Consider the following 19,161-nt stretch of genomic DNA (forward strand, 5'->3'; position numbering starts at 1 on the left):
TTTCAGCCACTTCAGAGGAGAAGACACCTATTATGTCTTACGCTGCCTGCTGTGAGATAGAAAATGAAACCCAGAAATTCGCTCTAGTCCTCAGGGTGCAATTAACCTGAACCGTGTGTCCCTCTCCCTCAGCCTACGCTAGATCAATACTGAGGCAGGGTGACAGCTATCTCACACAATGACTCTGCACTTACACAATACTTAGGTGTCAGCCTGCCTGGAACTATGGACAGACTGATGAGAGCTTTTTTTTTTTTTTGTCTGGTCAGCTGAAGATGGATCAGCCATGTTTGTATGGAATCTCTTACAGTATGTATGGTGACTTAGGTCATGTCAGATGATTATACTGACTGTTCATTCCATATCCATTCAAAACATAGAGGCTTCAACAATTGTAAGAGCTAGGTTACATCCTAGACTAGTTTGCGTTCCTGACCCTGCATATACACTGTGTCTTGCATTGATTTGGTAACCCCGCCCGATTTGGCGTCATTAACGAATGTATCATAATGGTAATTAGAATTGAAGCAGAGGGATTTATGTTGCCTGTGGGATCTGGGAAGGCTAATTTTCCCGCTGCAATCGAGACGCTGATTACTGTCATGAATGAACTGAACACACAGCGATCTGCCACACAACAGAACTGAATCGTATACAAGGTGGAGTGGACAAGAAATGTTAATTGGGTGTCCTGTGTCTCTTCTCATCTCTGTCTGTGAGACAAGGGCGATGGGAAAAACCTCAGGCATGCATCACTGAGCCAATTATACTGGGTGAGTTTGCTCTTCGGCTGGGTGAGAGACCGAGATATGCAGAGTAGGGATAGGAGGCCAGACACCACTGCACTGCTGGGTGGAATATGAGTGAAATATGGAGCCGAGCAGAATTGAGATGTCACCTTTCTCACCATAACAAACATAATAATTAAAGAGATTCTCCGGTACGTTTGTGTACTTTTTAGCCAGTAAAATCAAACAAATGTAATTTGTCACATGCGCTGAATACAACATATGTAGACCTTACAGTGAAATGCTTACTTACAAGCCCTTAACCAACAATGCAGTTTTAAGAAAAGACCTAAAAATAAGTAAGAGATATGAATAACAAATAATTAAAGAGTGGCAGTAAATAACAATGTGGAGGCTATATACAAGGGGTACCGGTACAGAGTCAATGTGGAGGCTATATACAAGGGGTACCGGTACAGAGTCAATGTGGAGGCTATATACCGGGGGTACCGGTACAGAGTCAATGTGGAGGCTATATACAAGGGGTACCGGTACAGAGTCAATGTGGAGGCTATATACAGGGGGTACCGGTACAGAGTCAATGTGGAGGCTATATACAGGGGGTACCGGTACAGAGTCAATGTGGAGGCTATATACAGGGGGTACCGGTACAGAGTCAATGTGGAGGCTATATACAGGGGGTACCGGTACAGAGTCAATGTGGAGGCTATATACAGGGGGTACCGGTACAGAGTCAATGTGGAGGCTATATACATAGGGTACCGGTACAGAGTCAATGTGGAGGCTATATACAGGGGGTACCGGTACAGAGTCAATGTGGAGGCTATATACAGGGGGTACCGGTACAGAGTCAATGTGGAGGCTATATACAAGGGGTACCGGTACAGAGTCAATGTGGAGGCTATATACAGGGGTACCGGTACAGAGTCAATGTGGAGGCTATATACAAGGGGTACCGGTACAGAGTCAATGTGGAGGCTATATACAGGGGGTACCGGTACAGAGTCAATGTGGAGGCTATATACAGGGGTACCGGTACAGAGTCAATGTGGAGGCTATATACAAGGGGTACCGGTACAGAGTCAATGTGGAGGCTATATACAGGGGGTACCGGTACAGAGTCAATGTGGAGGCTATATACAAGGGGTACCGGTACAGAGTCAATGTGGAGGCTATATACAAGGGGTACCGGTACAGAGTCAATGTGGAGGCTATATACAGGGGGTACCGGTATAGAGTCAATGTGGAGGCTATATACAGGGGGTACCGGTACAGAGTCAATGTGGAGGCTATATACAGGGGGTACCGGTACAGAGTCAATGTGGAGGCTATATACAAGGGGTACCGGTACAGAGTCAATGTGGAGGCTATATACAGGGGGTACCGGTACAGAGTCAATGTGGAGGCTATATACAAGGGGTACCGGTACAGAGTCAATGTGGAGGCTATATACAAGGGGTACCGGTACAGAGTCAATGTGGAGGCTATATACAAGGGGTACCGGTACAGAGTCAATGTGGAGGCTATATACAAGGGGTACCGGTACAGAGTCAATGTGGAGGCTATATACAAGGGGTACCGGTACAGAGTCAATGTGGAGGCTATATACAAGGGGTACCGGTACAGAGTCAATGTGGAGGCTATATACAGGGGGTACCGGTACAGAGTCAATGTGGAGGCTATATACAGGGGGTACCGGTACAGAGTCAATGTGGAGGCTATATACAAGGGGTACCGGTACAGAGTCAATGTGGAGGCTATATACAAGGGGTACCGGTACAGAGTCAATGTGGAGGCTATATACAAGGGGTACCGGTACAGAGTCAATGTGGAGGCTATATACAGGGGTACCGGTACAGAGTCAATGTGGAGGCTATATACAAGGGGTACCGGTACAGAGTCAATGTGGAGGCTATATACAGGGGGTATTGGTACAGAGTCAATGTGGAGGCTATATACAAGGGGTACTGGTACAGAGTCAATGTGGAGGCTATATACAAGGGGTACTGGTACAGAGTCAATGTGGAGGCTATATACAGGGGGTACCGGTACAGAGTCAATGTGGAGGCTATATACAGGGGTACCGGTACAGAGTCAATGTGGAGGCTATATACAGGGGTACCGGTACAGAGTCAATGTGGAGGCTATATACAAGGGGTACCGGTACAGAGTCAATGTGGAGGCTATATACAGGGGGTACCGGTACAGAGTCAATGTGGAGGCTATATACAGGGGTACCGGTACAGAGTCAATGTGGAGGCTATATACAGGGGGTACCGGTACAGAGTCAATGTGGAGGCTATATACAGGGGTACCGGTACAGAGTCAATGTGGAGGCTATATACAGGGGGTACCGGTACAGAGTCAATGTGGAGGCTATATACAAGGGGTACCGGTACAGAGTCAATGTGGAGGCTATATACAGGGGGTACCGGTACAGAGTCAATGTGGAGGCTATATACAAGGGGTACCGGTACAGAGTCAATGTGGAGGCTATATACAGGGGGTACCGGTACAGAGTCAATGTGGAGGCTATATACAAGGGGTACACAGAGTCAATGTGGAGGCTATATACAGGGGTACCGGTACAGAGTCAATGTGGAGGCTATATACAAGGGGTACCGGTACAGAGTCAATGTGGAGGCTATATACAGGGGGTACCGGTACAGAGTCAATGTGGAGGCTATATACAAGGGGTACCGGTACAGAGTCAATGTGGAGGCTATATACAGGGGGTACCGGTACAGAGTCAATGTGGAGGCTATATACAAGGGGTACCGGTACAGAGTCAATGTGGAGGCTATATACAGGGGGTACCGGTACAGAGTCAATGTGGAGGCTATATACAGGGGGTACCGGTACAGAGTCAATGTGGAGGCTGTATACAGGGGGTACCGGTACAGAGTCAATGTGGAGGCTATATACAAGGGGTACCGGTACAGAGTCAATGTGGAGGCTATATACAGGGGGTACCGGTACAGAGTCAATGTGGAGGCTATATACAGGGGGTACCGGTACAGAGTCAATGTGGAGGCTATATACAGGGGGTACCGGTACAGAGTCAATGTGTCAATGTGCGGAGGCACCGGTGTCGTGGTAATTGAGGTAATTATGTACATGTAGGTAGAGTTATTATTATAAGTGGCTATGCATAGATAACAGAGAGTAGCAGCAGCGTAGCAGTTCAGTAGCAGCAGCAGTAGTTCTGAAAGTAGCGCTCACGAGCAAAACGTGTTCCCCGACTATTGAGTACTGTGTCACATACAGTGGGGTCCGGAATTATTGACACCCTTGATGAAGATGAGCAATAATGACTGTATGAAATAAATAATTCCAATACTGAGCTATATTGTATGCAAAAAAAAAAGAGGGAAATTATAGCTCTGAAAAATAGATCTTGTACAAGTAATGTTTTGGTTTTTTTAAGGGTAGGGGTCATAATTATTGACACCCCTAAAGATTATTATAAATAAAGTAGTCAAAAGTTTAGTATTTGTTCCCATAGTCCTAGCACGCAATGAATACATCAAGCTTCTGACTCTACAAACTTGTTGGATGCATTTGCAGTTTGTTTTGGTTGTGTTCCAGATTATTTTGTGCCCAATAGAAATGGGAAGTAATGTACTGTGTCATTTTGGAGTAACTTTTATTATAAATAAGAATATAATATGTTTCTAAACACTAATACATTAATGTTGTACTAGGGCTGGGTGGCAATGTTGCGCAGATACTTTTGCACTACCGCGCAGATGAAATATCTGAGTTTTCCTCTTTAGTTAACACTATTAAAGTTTTGCCCTACTGTGGGAATAGTGCTCGAATCAACTCAATATTAGTCACTTCCAATGTAACATTCCGAAACAAAACAAACTATGCAAAACTAACTGTTTTTTATTTATTTAACTGCATTGACAGGCACGACTCAGGCCCGTACTCTACACAGACCGTTGTGCCATAACCAATTAGAGCTGCAGTAGGCCTATTTGCAAATATCCATGGCCATGTATCTGTGCCATTCAATTTGAACTGGACTGTGTTTACAGCATGAGCGGCCGTGAGTAGATGCGCTTGTTTTGAAATCAAAGCGAGAGCTAACTGTAGCCACCTGTGTACATTTGTTCATATTCTTTGCTAGTTTGTGAGTTATTAGCCCAGTTACAGCTAATTTCTAGTCAGCAATGTGTGAGTGGTTGCTTCCTAAAGAGCACAAAATGTGTGCGTTTCTAGCCATCTTTGAAAAGCTCTTCAGGTAAAGAGCTTTTTTTAATCTTAAAGGGGCAGTGTTTTTGAGATGGTCTTGAATAAGTTAAGTAGCCAATAGGCAGAGGTTAGCATAATTTGCCTGATTCTCTGTAATAATAATTAATTGTATTTTGTAAAGTGGCTTCTTGCATCAAACAACACACAACATTTACAGTCATCTCCTTCTCTGAAGGACAAGTGGATAAACAGGTTAATAATGTCAAACCCTGCATGTTTTTTTCAAGTCTCATGGAATGTAGGCCTACAATGAACACCACAATGAACACCACACATTTTCTGCTACTGTAGGCTGAATGATAAAACAGCTATTTCCATGTTAAAATTGGATGCATTTTCTCCATTGTTTTTGATGGTAGGCCACTCTGGTAGGCCTAATCAAATCAAATCAAATCAAATTTTATTTGTCACATACACATGGTTAGCAGATGTTAATGCGAGTGTAGCGAAATGCTTGTGCTTCTAGTTCCGACAATGCAGTGATAACCAACAAGTAATCTAACTAACAATTCCAAAACTACTGTCTTATACACAGTGTAAGGGGATAAGGAACATGTACATAAGGATATATGAATGAGTGATGGTACAGAGCAGCATACAGTAGATGGTATCGAGTACAGTATATACATATGAGATGAGTGTGTCGACGAAGTAAACAAAGTGGCATAGTTAAAGTGGCTAGTGATACATGTGTTACATAAGGATGCAGTCGATGATGTAGAGTACAGTATATACATATGCATATGAGATTAATAATGTAGGGTAAGTAACATTATATAAGGTAGCATTGTTTAAAGTGGCTAGTGATATATTTACATCATTTCCCATCAATTCCCATTATTATGGCTGGAGTTGGGTCAGTGTCAATGACAGTGTGTTGGCAGCAGCCACTCAGTGTTAGTGGTGGCTGTTTAACAGTCTGATGGCCTTGAGATAGAAGCTGTTTTTCAGTCTCTCGGTCCCAGCTTTGATGCACCTGTACTGACCTCGCCTTCTGGATGATAGCGGGGTGAACAGGCAGTGGTTCGGGTGGTTGATGTCCTTGATGATCTTTATGGCCTTCCTGTAACAATGGGTGGTGTAGGTGTCCTGGAGGGCAGGTAGTTTGCCCCGGTGATGCGTTGTGCAGTCCTCACTACCCTCTGGAGAGCCTTACGGTTGAGGGCGGAGCAGTTGCCGTACCAGGCGGTGATACAGCCCGCCAGGATGCTCTCGATTGTGCATCTGTAGAAGTTTGTGAGTGCTTTTGGTGACAAGCCGAATTTCTTCAGCCTCCTGAGGTTGAATAGGCGCTGCTGCGCCTTCTTCACGACGCTGACAGTGTGAGTGGACCAATTCAGTTTGTCTGTGATGTGTATGCCGAGGAACTTAAAACTAGCTACCCTCTCCACTACTGTTCCATCGATGTGGATAGGGGGGTGTTCCCTCTGCTGTTTCCTGAAGTCCACAATCATCTCCTTAGTTTTGTTGACGTTGAGTGTGAGGTTATTTTCCTGACACCACACTCCGAGGGCCCTCACCTCCTCCCTGTAGGCCGTCTCGTCATTGTTGGTAATCAAGCCTACCACTGTTGTGTCGTCCGCAAACTTGATGATTGAGTTGGAGGCGTGCGTGGCCACGCAGTCGTGGGTGAACAGGGAGTACAGGAGAGGGCTCAGAACGCATCCTTGTGGGGCCCCCGTGTTGAGGATCAGCGGGGAGGAGATGTTGTTGCCTACCCTCACCACCTGGGGGCGGCCCGTCAGGAAGTCCAGTACCCAGTTGCACAGGGCGGGGTCGAGACCCAGGGTCTCGAGCTTGATGACGAGCTTGGAGGGTACTATGGTGTTGAATGCCGAGCTGTAGTCGATGAACAGCATTCTCACATAGGTATTTCTCTTGTCCAGGTGGGTTAGGGCAGTGTGCAGTGTGGTTGAGATTGCATCGTCTGTGGACCTATTTGGGCGGTAAGCAAATTGGAGTGGGTCTAGGGTGTCAGGTAGGGTGGAGGTGATATGGTCCTTGACTAGTCTCTCAAAGCACTTCATGATGACGGAAGTGAGTGCTACGGGGCGGTAGTCATTTAGCTCAGTTACCTTAGTTTTCTTGGGAACAGGAACAATGGTGGCCCTCTTGAAGCATGTGGGAACAGCAGACTGGTATAGGGATTGATTGAATATGTCCGTAAACACACCGGCCAGCTGGTCTGCGCATGCTCTGAGGGCGCGGCTGGGGATGCCGTCTGGGCCTGCAGCCTTGCGAGGGTTAACACGTTTAAATGTCTTACTCACCTCGGCTGCAGTGAAGGAGAGACCGCATGTTTCCGTTGCAGGCCGTGTCAGTGGCACTGTATTGTCCTCAAAGCGGGCAAAAAGTTATTTAGTCTGCCTGGGAGCAAGACATCCTGGTCCGTGACTGGGCTGGATTTCATCTTGTAGTCCGTGATTGACTGTAGACCCTGCCACATGCCTCTTGTGTCTGAGCCATTGAATTGAGATTCCACTTTGTCTCTGTACTGACGCTTAGCTTGTTTAATAGCCTTACGGAGGGAATAGCTGCACTGTTTGTATTCAGTCATGTTGCCAGACACCTTGCCCTGATTAAAAGCAGTGGTTCGCGCTTTCAGTTTCACGCGAATGCTGCCATCAATCCACGGTTTCTGGTTAGGGAATGTTTTTATCGTTGCTATGGGAACGACATCTTCGACGCACGTTCTAATGAACTCGCACACCGAATCAGCGTATTCGTCAATATTCCCATCTGACGCAATACGAAACATGTCCCAGTCCACGTGATGGAAGCAGTCTTGGAGTGTAGAGTCAGCTTGGTCTGACCAGCGTTGGACAGACCTCAGCGTGGGAGCCTCTTGTTTTAATTTCTGCCTGTAGGCAGGGATCAGCAAAATGGAGTCGTGGTCAGCTTTCCCGAAAGGGGGGCGGGGCAGGGCCTTATATGCGTCGCGGAAGTTAGAGTAACAATGATCCAAGCTTTTACCACCCCTGGTTGCGCAATCGATATGCTGATAAAATTTAGGGAGTCTTGTTTTCAGATTGGCTTTGTTAAAATCCCCAGCTACAATGAATGCAGCCTCCGGATAAATGTTTTCCAGTTTGCAAAGAGTTAAATAAAGTTCGTTCAGAGCCATCGATGTGTCTGCTTGGGGGGGGATATATACGGCTGTGATTATAATCGAAGAGAATTCTCTTGGAAGATAATGCGGTCTACATTTGATTGTGAGGAATTCTAAATCAGGTGAACAGAAGGATCTGAGTTCCTGTATGTTTCCTTCATCACACCATGTCCCGTTAGTCCTATGTTATGATCAAATAACCAGAGTAGCCTACTTGGCCGCTGTTAAAACTGGAACTTAAAGCGGGTACAGCTTCAGTGTTGTAAACGCATGCAGGAATTTGCACAGAATTTTCACAATGTTCAAATTGTGAAAATGTGTCTCAACATTTTTGAGGGAATATTGCTGGACGGTATGCCATGTTTGACTATATACCGGTATTGATGCACAGACCGGTTTGGGTTTTTACTTTACCTTCTATAGCTGTATTTAAATGTTTGGTTTGTTAAATGTGATACACAACTCCGACTTGTAATGTCCAATTTTATAGATTATACTCCATTTGTAGCCAGATCTGACCCGCTTGCTTACAGCTGAACTACGGTCGAACAGACTTCCTGTGTAAATTAAGACTACGTCTTGAACATTTGACCTCAATCCAGGGATAAGGAATGTGTTGTACTCTGAATTGTCCAATTATCCCAGAAGCTTAAATGACTGCTTGTTTTTGAGGAAACTGCTGTTTTCTTCCTCATGCTAGCTAGCAGTAGCCACAGCAGCCATTATAAAATGGAACATTGCGTTCAACAATAAATCAAATGAAAGTTTATTGGTTGCTTACACAGATTTGCAGTTATCGCAGGTGCAGAGAAATACTTGTGTTTCTAGCTCCAACAGTGCGGTATTACCTAGCAATACAAAACAATACACACACGATCCAAAAAGTCAAAAAGAAATTCATAAATATCAGAACGAGCAATGTCAGACTCCGGAATATATACAAAGTGCCTTCGGAAAGTATTCAGACCCCTTAACTTTTTCCACATTTTGTTACGTTACAGCCTTATTATAAAATGTATTAAATAAATAAAAATATGCACACAATACCCCATAATGACAAAGTAAAAACAGGTTTTTAGAAATGTTTGTCATTGTACTGTTGAAAAACAAATGATAGTCCCGCTAAGCCCAAACCAGATGGGATGGCGCATCACTGCAGAATGCTGTGGTAGCCATGCTGGATAAGTGTGCCTTGAATTCAAAATAAATCACAGAATAAATCACAGACAGTGTCAGACAGTGTCACCAGCAAAGCACCCTCACACCATAACACCTTCTCCTCCATGATTTACGGTGGAAAATACACATGTAGAGATCATCTGTTCACCCACACCACGTCTCACAAAGACACGATGGTTGGAACCAAAAATCTCCAATTGGGACTCCAAATTTCCACCGATCTAATGTCCATTGCTCGTGTTTCTTGTCCCAAGCACATCTCTTCTTCTTATTGGTGTCCTCCAGTAGTGTTACAAATCACTAGTGTGTGTGGCCTCCACGTGCCTGTATGACCTCCCATGGTCTCCTGAGGGATCTCCTCCCAGACCTGGACTAAAGCATCCGCCAACTCCTGGACAGTCTGTGGTGCAACGTGGCGTTGGTGGATGGAGCGAGACATGATGACCCAGATGTGCTCAATTGGATTCAGGTCTGGGGAACGGGTGGGCCAGTCCATAGCATCAATGCCTTCCTCGTGCAGGAACTGCTGACACACTCCAGCCACATGAGGTCTTGCATTAGGAGGAACCCAGGGCCAACCGCACCAGCATATGGTCTCACAAGGGGTCTGAGGATCTCATCTCGGTACCTAATGGCAGTCAGGCTACCTCTGGCGAGCACATGGAGGGCTGTGCGGCCCCCCAAAGAAATGCCACCCCACACCATGACTGACCCACCGCCAAACCGGTCATGCTGGAGGATATTGCAGTCAGCAGAACATTCTCCACGGCGTCTCCAGACTGTCACGTCTGTCACCTGTGCTCAGTGTGAACCTGCTTTCATCTGTGAAGAGCACAGGGCGCCAGTGGCGAATTTGCCAAACGTCCTGCACGGTGTTGGGCTGTAAGCACGACCCCCACCTGTGGATGTCGGGCCCTCATACCACCCTCATGGAGTCGGTTTCTGACCATTTGAGCAGACACATGCACATTTGTGGCCTGCTGGAGGTCATTTTACAGGGCTCTGGCAGTGCTCCTCCTGCTCCTCCTTGCACAAAGGCGGAGGTAGCGGACCTGCTGCTGGGTTGTTGCCCTCCTACGGCCTCATCCACGTCTCCTGATGTACTGGCCTGTCTCCTGGTAGCGCCTCCGTGCTCTGGACACTACGCTGACAAACACAGCAAACCTTCTTGCCACAGCTTGCAATGATGTGCCATCCTGGATGAGCTGCACTACCTGAACCACTTGTGTGGGTTGTAAACTCCGTCTCATGCTACCACTAGAGTGAAAGCACCGCCAGCATTCAAAAGTGACCAAATCATCAGCCAGGAAGCATAGGAACTGAGAAGTGGTCTGTGGTCACCACCTGCAGAACCACTCCTTTATTGGGGGTGTCTTGCTAATTGCCTATAATTTCCACCTGTTGTCTATTCCATTTGCACAACAGCATGTGACATTTATTGTCAATCAGTGTTGCTTCCTAAGTGGACAGTTTGATTTCACAGAAGTGTGATTGACTTGAAGTTACATTGTGTTGTTTAAGTATTCCCTTTATTTTTTGAGCAGTGTAATTTGTGAAGAATGCAACAAAGATGCAGAATCATCTGGCCAAGTGCATAAAGTTCCCCCAGCACTCACAACAAGAAACCTGACAAAAGTCCCTCTACTTCTATTTGAGGTGAAAATTATGAATCATACACCTTATCGATAGCAACAGCTCATGTTCCTTCTGGAATTAGAAGTTTTTTTTGACTCAATGGAGGAGCGTAGTCAGAGAAATGCTGAGGATTGTGTTTCTCGAGCTGTGTATGCTACTGGTTCACCTCTGATGCTCACAGGCAATGTGTATTGGAAGAGATTTCTGAATGTTCTTCGCCCAGCATACATCCCTCCAACCAGACATACTTTATCTAATCATTTGCTGGCTGCAGAGTTAAGAGTTCAAGTGAAAGTCAAGCAAATCATAGAGAAAGCAGACTGTATTGCAATCATCTCTGATGGGTGGTTGAATGTTCGTGGGCAAGGATTCATTAACTACACCATCTCCACCTCTCAATCAGTATTCTACAAGAGAACAAAGGACAACAGACACACCGGTCTCTACATTGCAGATGAGCTGAAGGTAGTCATCAATGACCTTGGACCACAGTAGGTATTTGCACTGGTGACAGACAATGCTGCGAACATTAAGGCTGTTTGGTCTGAAGTGGAGTAGTCCTACCCTCACATCACACCCATTGGCTGTGCTGCTCATGCATTGAATCTGCTCCTCAAGAACATAATTTCACTGAAACAATGGATACACTCTACAAGAGAGCCAAGGAAATGGTTAGGTATGTGAAGGGTCATCAAGTTATCGCAGCAATCTACCTCACCAAGCAAAGTGAGAAGAGTAAGAGCACCACATTGAAGCTGCCCAGCAACACCCGTTGGGTGGGGAGTCTCCAAGAAAATTGGCATATCACAGTCTGCCGATATGGACAGCCCCATCAAGAGGATCCTCCTGGATGATGCATTTTGGAAGAGAGTGGTAAGCAGCCTGAAACTTCTGAAACCTATAGCAGTAGTCATTGCACGGATTGATGGAGACAATGCCATCCTGTCTGATGTTCAGACTCTGCTTGCAGATGTAAGAGAAGAAATGCATACTGTCCTGCCCACTTCACTGTTGCTCCAAGCAGAGGAAACTGCAGTTCTGAAATACATCAAAAAGCATGAAGACTTCTGCCTGAAGCCCATACAAGCCACAGCGTACATGTTTGACCCCAAGTATGCTGGCAAGAGCATCCTGTCTGGTGTAGAGATCAACTAGGCCTATGGTGTCATCACTACCGTGTTTCACCACCTTGGCCTGGATGAGGTCAAGGTTCTTGGCAGTCTGACGGAGTACACCTCCAAGCAAGGGCTTTGGTATGGAGATGCAATATGGCAGTCGTGCCAACATATCTCATCAGCCACCTGGTGGAAGGGACTTTGTGGGTCTGAGGCTCTTTCCCCTGTTGCCTCCATCATCTGCCTCAGTGTGCAACTGGCCCTTGTTTGGGAACACACAAACCAAGCACACAACAGGGTGACCAACACAAGGGTTGAGAAATTGGTGGCCGTCCAGGCAAATTTTAAGCTTTTTGAGCCTGACAACGAGCCATCAACAACAAGGTTGGAAAGTGACAGTAAAGATGAGGCCTCAGAGTCTGATGCTTAAGAGGTGGACATTGAGGAGGTCCAGGGAGAAGACATGGAAGCCTGAAAGGAAGACAACCAAAGCTTTAGTTTCTAGACTATCATTTCACAGCAACAATGTATGTGGAAAACGTATTTCTTTGTATTGTTTTTAAAATTTATATTGGATGGATTTAATAATTTGCAATTTTGTCTACTTATGATAAGGTAAAAGGTTTATGTTTCTGTCTCCATATGATATGGTAAATATATCCAATGCAAAACATTTACATTTAAAGGGTATTAATATTAATTTGCATATATTTCCATTCATTCTCATATATTCCCGTTTAATTCCCATATATTCCCGTTAATTCCAACAGAAAGTTTCCACCTTTGAATATACCCCAAAATGTGCAACCCTAGTATTGACTGACCTTCATGGCATAAAGTATATAAACTACCTTGTCACAACACAACTGATTGGCTCAAACACATTAAGAAGGAAATAAATTCCACAAAATTAACTTTTAAGAAGGCACACCTGTTAATTGAAATGCATTCCAGGTGTCTACCTCATGAAGCTGGTTGAGAGAATGCCAAGAGAGTGCAAAGCTGTCATCAAGGCAAAGGGTGGCTATTTGAAGAATCTCAAATCTCAAATATATTTTTGTTTAACACTTTTTTGGTTACTACCTAATTCCATGTGTTATTTCATAATGTTGATGTCTTCGCTATTATTCTACAATGTAGAAAATAGTCAAAATAAAGAAAAATCCTTGAATGAGTAGTAGGTGTTCTAAACCTTTTGACCGGTAGTGTATGTACTCCTTGTAAAACATGTCAGTGTAGATCCCTTAACTATAATAATAAATAAGCTGAATCACTCAGCATTTCACCCAGCTCTAGATGCTACCATGATTAAGGATAATCCGTAATGAATCGTCAAAGATGACGTGAGAAAGTTAGAGGGTCAAAGATCATACCCCCGAGACATGCTATAACCTCTCCTGTTATTGGTAATGGTGAGAGGTTAGCATGTCTTGGGGGCATGATCTTTGACCCTCTGTAACATGCTCTCTCTCTCTCTCTCTCTGCTGTGTGTGCATCTTGCTAGCTGTCACTTAAATGGTGGGGAGCTGAAGCTCAATTGGCTATAACTCAAATTGCTAGGGGGTGTAGTGTCGTTTAGGCTCTGGGCTGGATGGATGCACAACCGGAAACAGTGATGGGAGGCGGCGGTGGAGGGGTTAACATAACGTAGCCTAACGTATGTGTGTCATGTCTGTCTCTGTCTGTGCCGCAGATAAGAGGAGCGTGAGCCGGGGAAAGCGTGCTGCAGAGCTGCATCAGATAATGCTGTTTACCCACATGGCCTGGAGCCGCTGCTGAGGGAGGAACAGCCGAGTCCAGTCAGAAAGCCACAGAGAGGGGTGCTTACAGGGAGGGAAGCCATGTCCTACCACCACCACAGGAACCCCAGCCAGAGCAGCCACCGCACCATGAGCGCCGAGGAGAGGTGCTCCACGCCCGTCCACCACCACAAGGCGTCCACGCCCACACACAAAAGCGCCTCGTCCTCCTCCTCGTACCAGCGCGACACCCGCCAGGTAAGTGGCGCCCGCCTCCAGACAGACAGAGCGAGACACAGTCCGCTGCTCTGGGAACAGTGTAGTGGTGTGATTCACTCAATCGGGCTCCCCTGAGACTGTCTCTGGAGCAGCAGACAGACAGAGTGGGACTGACTGGAAGTAACAGCTCCCTGAGCGCAGTCTGTAAGGGTGATCCCTGTGAGCTGTGTTATTATGAGGAGGTGATGACTATGCACTGTATGTAACTAGCTATTATCATTCTAGGCGTTTTATGTTGTGCACTGTAGTATGTTGTAGAGTACTGGTGCCAATACCTGGCATTGTGGCTTATCTGTGTCCACTGTTCACCATGTCCTAAGTGGGAGGTATTGTAAACAGTGAATTAGAAACATTCTTTATTTTAAGGGTCAGCTTACAGGGGCTTAAATGTTAGCCCCTTTTGTAAGCGTGTGAAGAGGAAGCCTTTCTACTGTCTCGGGCTGTGAACTGAACTGCCATATCACCGTAGCCATGGAGAAACAGGACACTTATCTGGAATCTCTGACATCACGGCTTTTCCGATTGGGAGGGGGGGGGGGTCGTAAATTATTCATGAGATAGAGTTAGAAGGCCAAGGCTCGATTGGACCAGTGAACATGTGGCACGCTCTGGTATTCTGTGCTGTGTGGGAGCCACTTCTGCTTTCCCGTAACCATGGGAGATTGCTCTCTGAAGATGAGTGCTTTGGGGAGTTGGTGGAGGAATTGCGGCCTGTACAGTAGCAGTCAGGCTTGCTGCTGAATGAGAGATTTAACCCATCCTGTGCCTCCTACTCTGTTCCCTGTCGTGCTGTACATGGTGTACAAAGAGACCTTGTGAGCTCTGCGGTCTTCTAGCCTGTTCCCTGAGTTCACTCTAATCTAAACAGCATATTGATGTCCCATTCCTACTCCGCTAATTTAATGAGTTTAATTAAAGTAGCGAGCAAGGGAGGTAAGAGGCATGCAAGAAATTAGGCACTTGTCCAATTGATTCACCTTACTCGTTCTTTGTGAGACTGCGATGCCTAGAAAGGTTATTGGCCGATAGTGACTGCTGTTGTATTTCATTACTGTAGAAATTTACTGGGTAGATGCTGTAGATCCAGGGAAGCACCAGAGGATTGTCTACTATAGTACACAGCTATTGTTGTGTTGAGGCTGGAGGTGGGGCCATGTGGTGGGATTTGTTAATACAGGCTGCTCCTGTGTCCTCATTGGCTCCCGAGTTGAAAGGCGCGACCAGGTTCAACCCAGCTCAGTATCGCCATCACCGTAGCGATGCATTAACTCGAGCACCAGGAGTAATCTTTTATTACTCTGTTGCCTCGTTGTTTATGTGGTTAGGGGGTGTAGAAAGAGTATGTGTGTATCAGTGTCTGTATGCGTGGTTACTGCTGTATAAGGGTCACATCCTCCCTAGAGACTCCTGGAGAAGTGGTGCAGACCACAGACCCAGGGAAAAGACCTTGGTAGGCTTGGCTGGCTGCAGTGTGTTTCAGTGTGCGAGGGGAAAGTGAGTGCAGTGGCTATTTGTGGGGGAAGCCTTAATGAGATCCAGTCCCTAGGGGATCAGTGCATGTCACTTTCTCTTGTGCTGCTGACTACCGTTAGGCACTCTGGACTGGAGACTCTCACAAGTGCAATTAGAGACACCACCTGCAGTGTATAGTACCGACACATCCTACACAGTCATCCCTCTGTGTGTCTAGATAATCACCCGAACCTTTTTCTCTATGCTATAACAACCGTCTGCCATCTCTTGGTGTGATAAGATGGTTCTGAGGCATGGAGATAAGGAACATGATGAGTCTGAAACGTTTGCTTCCCTTTATGCTTCTGTGGGGGAGCAGGGAAAGTCTTGTGATAGCAGATGACTAGTGGATTTCTGGCTGTGGAGAAATCAATGACGTGATTATGAGCAGCAGCAGCAGCAGCAGATAGAGGCCGTTGTTATGCAGGTGAATGAGGACCCAAAAGCGACTTGGCGAAAACAGAGTCTTTAATCCAGTAAAGTAAATATACAATCATAAAGCACAATTCCACTCGTAATGACGAGAACAGACTGGAGACTCGATCATGAACTGCAGGTTGCCTCGGGAAGGCACTTGAACGTAGCAGACTCAGACACCTGCTCACCACGCAGCATCTGAGGGAAACACGACACGACAGGGCGATACACAGACACAGCACGGTGAACAATAGACAAGGATCCGACAGGGCAGAAACGGAAAACAAGGGGAGAAATAGGGACTCTAATCAGGGAAAAAGATAGGGAACAGGTGTGGGAAGACTAAATGATTGATTAGGGGAATAGGAACAGCTGGGAGCAGGAACGGAACGATAGAGAGAAGAGAGAGAGGAAGGGAGAGAGAAAAAGGGGAACGAACCTAAAAAGACCAGCAGGGGGAAAACGAACAGAGGGAAAAGCAAAATGACAAGACAATATAAGACAAAACATGACAGCCGTGTTCATGGTAATGATCAGAACACATTGATGGAAGATGAAAGGATGACGAAGCGCTGACAATATAATACATCTCTGCCATTGTCACCGTGGCAAAAGTATATCCAATGAAGCCCTTGTTTTGGGTGTCCAGACATTAAGTCCCTTTAAAAAAATGGTTTGTTTAACTGGGTTATCCCATTGAGGTCAAAAGCGCAATATCTCAGGGGAGGACTTGCCCAATATAATGACTTTACATTGCCAGAGAGATGACACACACCTTACCAGGGCTCTACAACCCTGTTCCTGGAGAGATACCGTACTGTAGGTTTTCACTCCAACCCTGTTCCTGGAGAGATACCGTACTGTAGGTTTTCACTCCAACCCTGTTTCTGGAGAGATTACCGTCCTGTAGGTTTTCACTCCAACCCTGTTCCTGGATAGCTACCCTCCTGTAGGTTTTCACTCCAACCCTGTTCCTGGAGAGCTACCCTCCTGTAGGTTTTCACTCCAACCCTGTTCCTGGAGAGCTACCCTCCTGTAGGTTTTCACTCCAACCCTGTTCCTGGAGAGCTACCCTCCTGTAGGTTTTCACTCCAACCCTATTCCTGGAGAGCTACCGTCCTGTAGGTTTTCACTCCAACCCTGTTCCTGGAGAGCTACCCTCCTGTAGGTTTTCACTCCAACCCTGTTCCTGGAGAGCTACTGTCCTGTAGGTTTTCACTCCAACCCTGTTCCTGGAGAGCTACCCTCCTGTAGGTTTTCACTTCAACCCTGTTCCTGGAGAGATACCGTCCTGTAGGTTTTCACTCCAACCCTGTTCCTGGAGAGCTACCCTCCTGTATGTTTTCACTCCAACCCTGTTCCTGGAGAGCTACCGTCCTGTAGGTTTTCACTCCAACCCTGTTCCTGGAGAGCTACTGTCCTGTAGGTTTTCACTCCAACCCTGTTCCTGGAGAGCTACCCTCCTGTAGGTTTTCACTCCAACCCTGTTCCTGGAGAGATACCGTCCTGTAGGTTTTCACTCCAACCCTGTTCCTGGAGAGATAGCGTCCTGTAGGGACGCTAATCTAGCACCTGATTCTAATAATTAGCTGTTTGATAAGCTGAACCAGGTTAGTTGGAGTGAAAACCTACAGGACAGTAGCTCTCCAGGAACAGGGTTGGAGTGAAAAGGGTAGCTCTCCAGGAACAGGGTTGGAGTGAAAACCTACAGGAGGGTAGCTCTCCAGGAACAGGGTTGGAGTGAAAACCTACAGGAGGGTAGCTCTCCAGAAACAGGGTTGGAATGAAAACCTACAGGAGGGTAGCTCTCCAGGAACAGGGTTGGAGTGAAAACCTACAGGAGGGTAGCTCTCCAGAAACAGGGTTGGAATGAAAACCTACAGGAGGGTAGCTCTCCAGAAACGTGGTTGGAATGAAAATCTACAGGAGGGTAGCTCTCCAGAAACAGGGTTGGAGTGAAAACCTACAGGAGGGTAGCTCTCCAGAAACAGGGTTGGGATGAAAACTTACAGGAGGGTAGCTCTCCAGAAACAGGGTTGGGATGAAAACCTAGAGGAGGGTAGCTCTCCAGGAACAGGGTTGGAGACCCCTGCACTATACGTTCTTTGCAAGGGTTGGCCCATAGATCCTCCTCTTAAGGGACAATCCATGTGCAATCTGTGTTGGGGGAAGGGGGGGGGGTAAACCTGCCATCTGTTGCCCTTGTCAATGTGTGAAGTGGAGAGTACAGCAGACACACTACGTATTCCCACCTGCTCCACTATAGGTCAGGCTTCTGCCTTCTGGCACCTAAAGGTTTAACTCAGAGCTTTCTTCCCCTCGCCCTTCCTGCAGCTCTGAGTCAATCATGTTTACTACAGTGAGGCAGTGGAAAAGGCCCAAATGGCACCCTATTCCCTACACGCTTGAATTGTACAAAACATTAGGGACACATGCTCTTTCCATGACAGCCTGACCAGGTGAATCCAGGTGAAAGCTATGATCCCTTTGTTGGGTTTTGATAATATGAAATATACTTATTCATGTCACTGAGGGAGAGAGGATAATGTGTAATGTTTACATTATGTCAGGATATGTTAGTGTTTGCCACCAGGGATCCTATGGGAGGGATCCTCTGGGATGAGAAGGGACACAGCCTGGTACCAAATACCATGACAGCCGTGAGTTGGGGAGGAGTGAGCACTTTGGGTCAGAGGTCAGGTCAGATGAAGAACAGGTATCACTAAAGTTCTGTCTAGCAACAGAGATGTATTGGCTGTTCAGATGTGTAGGAGGAGACTCTTCCTAGGAGAAAGGGTTAAATATCAGTGCTTGTGTAAATATGTCTTTGTCTGTTCAGCTATTCGACCCCTGGGATGAATAAACTTGGTTTAAGCTTTCATATTGTCCGTGGAGTTCTTACTCTGATATTTGGAACCTAACACCTTATTGATGCCACTTGTTAAATCCACTTCAATCAGTGTAGATGATGGGGTGGAGACTGGTTAGAGGGATTGTTAAGCCTCGAGACAATTGAGACATGGATTGTGTATGTGTGCCATTCAGAGGCTGAATGGGCAAGACGAAAGATAAAAGTGCCTTTAAACGAGGTCTGGTAGTAGGCGCTAGGCACGCAAGGTTTGTGTAAAGAACTGCAATGCTGCTGGGTTTTTCACGCTCAACAGTTT

At 46.2% G+C, this 19,161-nt stretch overlaps 1 protein-coding gene across 8 annotated transcripts in view; it reads left to right on the forward strand.

The window, feature by feature from the left end:
• The window catches only part of LOC124043890 (oxysterol-binding protein-related protein 6-like), an 81,091-nt gene that overhangs the window by 35,867 nt on the left and 26,063 nt on the right, over nt 1–19,161 (forward strand). For all 8 annotated transcript variants that reach the window (XM_046362991.1, XM_046362998.1, XM_046362997.1 and 5 more), the window contains exon 2: nt 13,741–14,044. In XM_046362991.1, the coding sequence (XP_046218947.1) occupies nt 13,889–14,044 (156 nt within the window). In that variant the 5' untranslated portion in view covers nt 13,741–13,888. The remainder of the gene's footprint in view (nt 1–13,740; nt 14,045–19,161) is intronic.

The sequence above is a fragment of the Oncorhynchus gorbuscha genome, linkage group LG09 (genome assembly GCF_021184085.1).
Source record: "Oncorhynchus gorbuscha isolate QuinsamMale2020 ecotype Even-year linkage group LG09, OgorEven_v1.0, whole genome shotgun sequence".
In the NCBI taxonomy this organism is placed as follows: domain Eukaryota; kingdom Metazoa; phylum Chordata; class Actinopteri; order Salmoniformes; family Salmonidae; genus Oncorhynchus; species Oncorhynchus gorbuscha.